Source organism: Ruditapes philippinarum, unplaced genomic scaffold (genome assembly GCF_026571515.1).
Source record: "Ruditapes philippinarum isolate M1 unplaced genomic scaffold, ASM2657151v2 ctg1882_1_1_1_1, whole genome shotgun sequence".
In the NCBI taxonomy this organism is placed as follows: domain Eukaryota; kingdom Metazoa; phylum Mollusca; class Bivalvia; order Venerida; family Veneridae; genus Ruditapes; species Ruditapes philippinarum.
The window spans coordinates 287,715-298,148 of NW_026865725.1; the positions used below are offsets into that span (position 1 = coordinate 287,715).

General features: G+C 34.2%; 1 protein-coding gene across 1 annotated transcript; it reads right to left on the reverse strand.

Annotated features, from left to right (window-relative positions):
* Positions 1–3,252: 3,252 nt before the first annotated feature.
* Positions 3,253–8,298, reverse strand: LOC132730117 (uncharacterized). Its single transcript, XM_060715973.1, has 3 exons — positions 8,110–8,298; positions 6,046–6,888; positions 3,253–5,566 (listed from the first exon to the last, which is right to left on the reverse strand). Exons 2-3 carry the CDS (start codon positions 6,820–6,822, stop codon positions 5,108–5,110), a joined length of 1,236 nt encoding a protein of 411 aa, XP_060571956.1. The 5' UTR covers positions 6,823–6,888; positions 8,110–8,298; the 3' UTR covers positions 3,253–5,107.
* Between the last annotated feature and the right edge of the window lie 2,136 nt (positions 8,299–10,434).

A 10,434-nucleotide genomic window follows, 5' to 3' on the forward strand; every position in this document is an offset into this window, starting at 1 on the left:
AGATCGCTCACCTGACCCATCAAACTCATCCAAGCAATTACTTAGAAATCATCAAAACAAACTTGCAGACCAATTTCCAGGATATTTGTATAACAACAGTAGACACTAGAGAGTTCACAAGATTTTTCATTTTTTAGCTCCTGTGATCTAGTTTTCATTAGAGATGACCCAAGTTCGAATTAACTAGACAAACATCCTCACAAAGTTTGATTACAATTGAGTCAAAAATGTGACCACTAGAATATCAACAAGATTTTTCCATATTTGGGTGGTGTGACCTAGTTTTTGACGCCAGGTGACCAATATGCCAACTTTGCCTAGAATCATCAAAACAAACTTGCAGATCAATTTCAAGGATATTTTGATCCAAACAGTAGCCACTAGAGTGTTAATAATATTTTCTTTTTTTAGCTCCAGTGACTTTTTTTTCATCCGAGATTACCCATGATCGAACTCAGTCCAGCAATTAACTAGACAAGCATCCTGGCCAAGTTAAATGATGATTGAGTTGAAAATGTGACCACTATAGTGTTAACAAGGTTTTTCCATATTTGGGCAGTGTCACCTAGTTTTGACCCCAGGTGACCCATATTCAAACTTGACCTAAAAATCATCAAAACAAACATTATAGACAAGTTTTCAGGATATTTGGATCAAAACAGTAGCCACTGGAGTACTAACATGATTTTTCTATTGTTAGCTCCCAAGACCTGCTTTTTAATCCAAGATGACCCATGTTTGACCTCATCCGAGCAATTTACTAGACAAGCTTGATGATAATTGAGGCAAAAATGTGACTACTTGAGTGTTAACGAAACAAATGTGTCCACGACTGACAATGGACAATCAATGATCCTAAAAGCTCACTCTGAGCTGGCTCAGGTGAGCTAAAAAAACTGTCTATCAAAAAAATGTTGTATGTATAAAATTATATACGTTGGTAACAATACAATGTTCTGTACACACATATAGTATACATAGTCGATGTGACAATAAAGAGAAATAGTGTACTGTACACACATACTGTATACACATAATAATTATAATTATGCTAATCGTGACATTTTAGTCTATTGTAAGTACGTACATACAATCTCAATGTGAAAAAAACAGGGTAGTGTGCATGTATGTTCATATCTTCTCATTGTGACATTTACATAATGTGTACTGTATGTTAATCATACTATGAGTTCTTATACTGGTTGGAGAGATAACTCCGACACTAAATCACATATTTTTTGCAATATTTTAATTATCTTCCAGTATAGTTTAAATATTGAACCACCTAAACAAAGTTCAGTTCAAAGACTTTACATTACACCACAAAAACTATGTATGAAAATGGAATCTGGTACTTCTTGAAGGTCTTGAATGAGGTATACAAAAATGGTCTTTTTACCCCACAACAGTAGATAAAGTCGACACTTAAATTTTTATGTAAAAAATGACTGGAAAATCAGCACCAATAATTTATTTTTACATCTTATTTGGTTTATCTATTTTTTGTAAATATTTAAACAATTTTTCAAAAATCTTTCCCAAGTCAGTGGCCTGTGGTCAATACATTTCTAACTACCTTACTGTAATTTAGTAAAAAGAACGTTTTGAAGCAGTTTTTGCCTACAAAAAGTTTAGGTTATTTGAAAAACATTAAAAAGTCTACCAAATTATAACAAATCATCACATTCTGTCCTGTTCCTATACTGTTAGGTGATCATGTGCATATTTGTTGAAAAACAAAGCTAAAACAATTATATTTATCAAGTGACGGGGTTATCTATGCGTCGGAGTTATCTCTCCGACCAGTAAAGCTTTAAGCATATATGACTTCCCTGTAGAGCTTTACGCATATATGACTCATTAATAGAGCTTTAGGTAAGCACAAGTGCTCTGCAGAGCTTAAGGCATGCATGACCTGTCTATAGAGCTTAAGACATGCATGACCTTTCCTTAGAGCCTAAGCCATGCATGGCCTGTCTATAGAGCTTAAGACATACATGACCTGTCTATAGAGCCTAAGGCATACATGACCTGCCTATAAAGCTTAAGGCATACATGACCTGTCTATAGAACCTAAGGCATACATGACCTGCCTATAAAGCCTAAGGCATACATGACCTGTCTATAGAGCCTAAGGCATGCATGACCTGCCTATAGAGCTTAAGGCATACATGACCTGTCTATAGAGCCTAAGGCATACATGACCTGTCTATAGAGCCTAAGGCATACATGACCTGTCTATAGAGCCTAAGGCATACATGACCTGTCTATAGAGCCTAAGGCATACATGACCTGCCTATAGAGCTTAAGGCATACATGACCTGTCTATAGAGCTTAAGGCATACATGACCTGTCTTTAGAGCTTAAGACATACATGACCTGTCTACAGAGCCTAAGGCATGCATGGCCTGTCTATAGAGCTTAAGACATACAAGGCCTGTCTATAGAGCTAAAGACATACATGAGCTGTCTGTAGAGCCTAAGGCATGCATGGCCTGCCTATAGAGCTTAAGGCATACATAACCTGTCTATAGAGCTTAAGACAAACATGACCTGTCTATTTAGCTAAAGGCATACATGACTTGTATGTAGGGCTTAATTAAGACTTACATTACCTCTCTAAAGAGCTTAATATGATGTGCAAGATATAGAATTTAAAGTATAAATGACCTCTATATAGAGCTTACAACATGCATGATTTCTCTGTAGAGTTTAAGGCATGCATGACTTACAAAGCTTTAGACATGTATGAGTTCTAATAGAGCTTGTGGTATGTAGAAATTCTCTCTACAGTTAGACATGCCACAAATGTCTAAACAGTGACCTTGAACTTACTCTTTATTGTATACTAAAGCTGAGAGAGTATTCTCTTTTACCAAAAATCCTTTCACTGTAACTGTCATATCCCGTTATAAGGCCAAAACATTTATCTTTATTGAGACTGGAATGAGCTTAATTTTTGACAAATAGCCTTGAACTTAACAAATAGACCATAAAATGGTCAAAGAGCCCAATCTCTAAATAATTCATCATGCCATAAACTTTGACATAAGAAGTTTAACAGATACAAAGTGGTTTAATAAATATTATACTAATCAACCATAAGCTAACTATTACTAACCTATCATAAAGTACCTAGCTCTACTTGTATCAAACAATGTAATCTTCATTCTTCAAAAGGAAAAGAACAAACACTCAATCAAATATTATTATTTCAAAAACAAGAAGAACATTGTATGATATGTGGAAATTACTATGTAAAAAGTTCATAGAAAATGACAAAAGTCAGTAGGAATTCAATATTTAAGGGACATAACAAGTCACTGACATAAGAAATTTTTATATTATACTGTGTTACATTTCATACAGCCAAACTCTGTTCCAGGCTTGAAAATTTTGTCACCTTTTGAATTAATCAACTGAATCTTGAACAGAATAAAACAGGACAAGCAAGTTCCGACTATATAAGCAATCTCATGGTGGTCCCTAATTGACAGAAATGATCATTTAACAATAGTGTTTAGCAAGTATCCTTTTTTAGAGGAAAAAAAGTGAGATTTCTACATAAATTGACAGCAGCCATGTACATTGTACATAAAACTTTATAAAACTGCACATTTGTAACATCACTTTTCATTGGATAATCGTAATGTTGATATAATTTTTATATACACATCTGCTGTCATTATTCTAGGAAATCTCACTTTTTTCTCAAAAAAAAAGAAGATGTTTGTGGTATTATAATTTTGTTATAAATATTCCTGACAGGTTATATGACCATCTGTAATCAGTTGTTTGCAATATAAGCCTCGCCTGACGGCTCAGGTTATATTTCCAAACAGCCATTTATATATGGCCATATAACCTGTCAAAAATCTTCATAACTAATAATATAAACGTCATGATTATTAAATGAAAAGCGAAATTACAAATGTGCAGTATCATAATATGTCCAAGATAAAATATATTTTACTGATATGCATTAAGAATAACAACCTTAACAAGAGGGCCATGATGGCCCTGAGGTCGCTCACCTGTATATAGGCCCCTGGAGCAGGGCCAGTTTAAACCCCAGGGCTTTTATTTGAACAAACTTAAGACACCCATTAGAAGATGTTTCTTGATGTTAAGTTTTTACTACACACATATAATGAAAAACAATGACCTCTGCCCGCCCCCACCCTCTTCCCCCGGCAGGGCCAATTTGTACCCAAGGGCTTTTATTTGAACAAACTTGGTAGACACCCATAAGAAGATGTTTCATGCTAAACTTCTAAGCTCTAGCTCATTGGGTTTTTTAAAAGAAGATTTTTTAAGTTTTTAATATACACATATAGTTAAAAACAATGACACCCCTGGGGCATGGCCAGTTTTGACCCCAGGGATTTTATTTGAACAAACTTTGTAGACACTTACCAGAAGATGTTTCATGCTTAATATCTAAACTCTAGCTATTTGGGGTTTTTTCAAAGAAGATTTTTAAGTTTTTGCTATACACATATAAGGCAAATCAATGACCCCGGGGCGGGGCCAATTTTGACCCCAGGGCTTTTATTTGAACAAACTTGGTAGACACTCACTAGAAGATGTTTCATGTCAAATATCTAAGCTCTAGCTCTTTCGATTTTTTAAAAGAAGATATTTAAAGTTTTTTCTTTCGGTTGCCATGGCAACCAGAGTTCTGCATGGAATTAAATTCTTTGAACAATTTTTAAAGGTGACCACCAAAGGAACATTCCTGTGAAGTTTGAATGAAATTGGCTCAGCGGTTAATGAGGATATGTCATTTAAAGTAAAAGTTTACGGACGGACGACGGATGAAAAGCGATCACAAAAGCTCACCCTGTCACTTTGTGACAGGTGAGCTAAAAATATAAGACATTTCATAAATATATATATAAAATTTTGATTCAAAATGAGTACAGTCATGTAAATAATATAAAAAATAAATATCTGCTAGAATGATATGGTTTGGTTTTAAGAAGGTTTAAGTTAAACCCACAACATATCAAAATAGTTACAACCAGAAATCAAATATAATAGCTTAACTAACATATAAATGCTAGTATATCAAAGTTTACATAAATAATTTTTGTCCATATAAATTCTACAGTTCTGAGCGAGCAGTTTGAATATCTGGCGATGAGAAAGCTGGAATGTCACGACGAACCTCACCTGAGGGCACATGCTGCTGGAATGTTGTTGGTGATGAAAATGCTGAGATCAGAACATTCAATGACATCACAATTGTGACTAATGTCAATGACAGAAAATTTAGAAACTTTCTTTTTCCCTGATTTTTACGATCCTTTTCTTTCACCTGAGTTTTAAGAAAGTCTGAGCTAATCAACAACACGGCAGAAAGTAGTTGTAAAACTATGGAAAGCCCAATCAGCCATAATAACAATGTGTAAAATTCATAACTCGGATTTGACAGGACTGCTCGTAACTGTGTGGCATTGCTGGTCAACAATGACACGTCCATCATGCCATGAGCAAATGTTTTTGTTGTTATAGACTTCTTCTCCTTTTTCTCTTTTTTGGTTCCTGGAAATGGAACTTTTTGCTGGAACAAAACAAGAACAAAAAAATATTCAATCACCAAGAAGTGAAATTCTTACAAGCAGAAGAATAACATTAACAACACAAGAGCGAGTTTAACTCAGTAACTGACATAAACACATAAAATATTTCATCAATTATCATTGCATTTAACACTATTTCAATTGCCATTATTATGCGTTTTATTTCTTTCATTTGTTAAACATTGTTTTTTTGTGTGTTTTTTTAAACAATTTGTAGAGTTTTAAATTGCACCAACACAGTATAGGTCATATGGTAACTTTCAAGCTTTACTCTCTAAGACCTTGTTTGCCTTTCCATGCATTATTTCAGGCAAAAACAGGCAATGGAGTAGAACCACCAACATTTCGCTGAAAAGTTTTCTCACAAACTGGGGTCAGAGACAAGTGGTTTGAAGTAAACGAGTTAAGACCATAACCACTTGGTAATGCACGCCCCTTAATATAACACAAATAAAGTTACCTCTTGATGAGACTGCATACTTTCACCAATACCACAATTATTATAAGACCAGGAACCAGGTGACTTGCTATCTCTCCATTGTTCATGTGGAGATAAAAAATTATGGGAACCAGGTCCAAGTGTATCATCACACTGTTCTTGTCTATGTAGAACTCTTCCCGATGTAGGCGTCTGAACATATTTGTATTGATCATGCAGTGAAAATCTTTGTGAACCTGGTGTAAGTGAATCTTCACTTTGTCCTTGGCCAAGCAAATTTCTTCTGAATGTTGGTCTTCGAATGTTCTCAAAACTATCACTATTAGAAGGAAAATTTACACTGTCAGATTCAGATTTTTGGTTTCTACCATTCTTACATGCACTATCATTGGATCTTGTGGGTGAACTATCCTCCTGAACCAATTCATTTTGTGCACACAACACAGGACCACTTGTCCTTGGTGCTGAAAGACTTCTTCTGGAGTTTTGAGACTTTTGGGGGCTACCATTGTCACGAAAAGCTGTACCAGTCAAACTTTGAAAATTTCTTGGGAATAGGTTTTGCATAGAATCTGTCAGATTTTGAACATATTCAGTTTCCCTTGCTGATTCTAAAAAAGTATTTGTCATGTTTCCTATGTTTGACTGCTGTTCAGAAATATCAGAATCACTGTCTGGCAAACTTTTCTCCCTTTCCTTCTGTCGTTTTGTTTCATAATCATTCTGTTGACCTGGGTCCATCAATTTTTGTTGTTTAAATTTGTCATATGTATTACCTTGGGAGTGGCCTAGATCCATACTTTTTTATTAGTCTTAAACTCTCTAACTCTTCATACACAAACTTTATGAATCCACATTACCTGTCTGATAAAGATAAAAAAAATTAGTTCTTGCTTTATGCAGGTACATTGAAGGTAAAAGATATTTTTTGTTTCATCCAAAATATTTTTTTCTAATTAAAATTAATTTAATCATATAGAATTCAAAACAAATTATGAATGCTTAGCATCTGTATAAAGTTTAGAGCGGAATTCAAAGTTTTTACCAGCATACTGGGATCCTTTGTATTTCCGGACAAGATAAGTTGTTTTTCCAATAAGTTGTTTTTTAATATTCACTGTCACTTTTATTTAAAACCATTACAAGTAATGAAATTTCATCCAATCGATTTTGGGTTCTTAATACACTTTAATGTTACTTTATTAAACACGAAATTCAACATTTTGACCATAAAAACATATCTTCAAAGTAGGGCATTATAGGAGAAAAAAATTGTGTAGACAACTCAATTTACAAGAAATTGGCTTTCAAAATATTTTGAAGTTGTGAATTGAAATTATTCCTTTAGTAATCAGCTAGGGAACTATGACTCGAGTTGCCAAATGATTACTTACTTTCTATGTACAAATAAATAATGTTCAGGGTTCACTGCAAGGGAATCGGCATATATTTTCTGCATTGTATGTATCCCCCTTTCGCTCTTTTGAAAGATCAAAAGAAAATCAAGTTTACCAAAAATGTATTATGTCAAGAGAGATTATTGCATGGTGATGCTGTGTGGAGGGTTGTAAACATCCATTTTCTGCTTTTACTTTGGAATAAATCAATTAGAATTGATAGAATTCCTGATTACAGGCACTGATTAAGATATTTTGTAAGACAATAAGGTCAAATCGTTTAAATGGTAACAAATACATTTAAACGTGTAACCATGGGGGCCAGGTCATGAAATGACATAATTAGCAAAGGGGCATGTAAGTAAAAAAACAACTGAATCAACAATATTTACCTGAGTCAGTAAGTGTTGTTTTTATTTCCAAATGGAAAGTGTGTGAGAGTCAGGTCGGATGACTTAAATTGAAACAAAACAAAAAAACACTTTTGGACAGGAATAGATTTTGTCTGGTAAACTGATTGTCCAGTAAATATGAAGGATCCCAGTATATCCCAGTCATTCAAAAGCATGAGACGAAAAATACTTGCTAGAGTGCAAGTGCAATATTATCTAACAGGTACATGTAGAGGGGCCCAGCACATTACCCGGAAGAAGAAGAAGAAGATTATACCCAGTTTCTGAACACTTACTCGTTCAAAACACCTTTTTATATGAAATTCGATGTTCCTGATACTGTTTCAGGCCGTTATATCTTCAATTATTATACAAGGTAAACTAAATATTTGTTTAAACAGTGTTCAATGGCAAATGAAACCGAGGTTTACATTCTTGTTTTCTTTCAGTACAAATGGCGTTTTCTTATCAAAGGGAAATAATCTCTGATTTGAATAATCACTAATAATCGTATTATCACGTACATTAAACCGGACAAGAAGCAAATTTACACTATTTTTATTTTTCATTTGTTTCTTTCATTTCAAACATCATAATAAAATGATGAAAGACATTATCAGAATGGACCAACTTCTTGCAGCCAACAGCATTTTCAAGGAATGCAAAAGTATCCTTACAAAACAAAGCAATTAACTATGTTTTGGGATAATTGATTTAAGCACTGTTTCAGGGAGCGCGATAATGAGTGATGTTGCACTTTTTCATTTCTCCTGCAGTACTGAATCATTATCAAACCGAGTCTGCAATTTTCAAGTTAATATGTTGTGATTAGTGCTTCGATCCAAGCCGAGGGATTACACTTTTCCTTATTTTATAAAAAATCAACAAGGGAAAAAGACGTTCACGGAACGCAGACATGACAACATCCAGTCACACAGCCTGACGTCTATTAGAAAGTATCATGAATAAAAAAATATTTTAAATGAACAAAAACGTTTTACTCTTTCCTAGTTACTGTAGCACAATTTTAAGCGCTGAAAATTGTTTCCTTGAACGGTTTTCAGCGTTATTCATTCTTGCCGATGAATGGCTGTCGATGTTATCATTTAAAAGAGATAAACGACTGATGACGTTACTAAAATTTTAATTACACTCAAACTTAAATACCCTATAACTTTAACAAAAAAGCATTTTCGAAGATATCAATTGGAATATTTAATGACGAAATGTTGACGTTTACGAATCGTATGATAAAAGGACTTATTATAAGTTTTTGTGACTTAAAAATAAAAATGCCGCATCTCATCGGATAGTTTGGTTATTTTCAGTCAATATTCACGTGAAGTAAAGCTTGCACAGGGCCAGAAATTTGTAAGTATGCTCCTTTCGATGTTGACTATGAAGCCATCACATTGATTTACTCAACACAGTTGGGATATGTTAGAAACAGATGAATACTTACCGTCCGTCAATTGTGTTTCGTGCGCCGACATGTATATACTGGTACAGCTGTCGACGTTGGAACCGCTGTCTGCCCATTTGATTGTACGGTAGGGCCATCGGAAAGCCACCCGGAAGTGCAACGGACAATGGCTTTTCGGGTGAGGGACGCGAATGGCGAAGAGGTGGCGAACTTATATTTAGAGGTAACATTAATTGCTTCGTAAAATGCGCACTTTTTACATAATTAAAAATGTTTTATGTATGTTTAATAATTATCTACAGATATCAGTTGATTGGTCGTTTACAGTTCGGCAGTGGAATCTTCAATATGGTCCCTCATTGCCATTCATGTCTAGGTATAATATGTACGAACGTAGTCCTGCTTACTGAGGGTTTATCCGCCCGTTTCTTTTAGGCCCAAAATTGATTTTGTATAAATTGTAAATTTGGTTAATATATTTAATGACACCATGAATTCTGGAGTTTGCAAACGCTCTAACATTTGTTCAACATATTTATCAACATATGATATTTTCGTGCACATCTTTGTTATTTGGGACTAGTGACATCACAGTAGTGTCCCTTTGACTTTACACAGTTTGCGAAAAGTTAAACTACTCCGTAGCTATATTTGACTCAGGTATAAAATAGTTATGTCCCTTGATCAAGTCTGATATTTATAAGAATTTTGTCACTTGGCTTTAAATAGTGTCTATATTTGACACATAGATAAATTTTAAAGTGAAACACTTAAAATGGAAAAATCTGCAAAAGATAATAATGACTTGTACACAGAATTTAATTGAATATTGATTTTATTAGGCGATTTTTAGCCCGATTTTAGTGAAAAGTGGTGCAACGCTATTTAGTTATTGGCCATTTTGCACTATATAAATAGTTTTTTTGGAGAAAGGGGATGACGGAATGATCTGAAATTTGCACACAAACTTTTGGTCCAAACTTTCATCAAACTATATTTGAATCTTATAAAAAATCAAGTCTCGTCATATATATATATTACATTTTTGTCAAGTTTATCTATTTTTAATAACTATTTTGGCTCATTAGGAGGCATGCAGCTTTAAGTAATTTTTACTTAGGGCTATTTAAGCTCCGCCTACTATCGTTACCATATTTTTAGTTTCATGACTCCGTAAACTGTTGACTGAACAAATAAT

What these genes read in the sequence shown, in the direction of transcription:
- LOC132730117 (XM_060715973.1), bottom strand. Translation starts at nt 6,822, where the DNA reads ATGGATCTAGGCCACTCCCAAGGTAATACATATGACAAATTTAAACAA. An exon ending in GTATGCAGTCTCATCAAGAG is followed by an intron (nt 5,567 to 6,045) that starts GTAACTTTATTT and finishes GTTTTGTTCCAG; the next exon opens with CAAAAAGTTCCATTTCCAGG.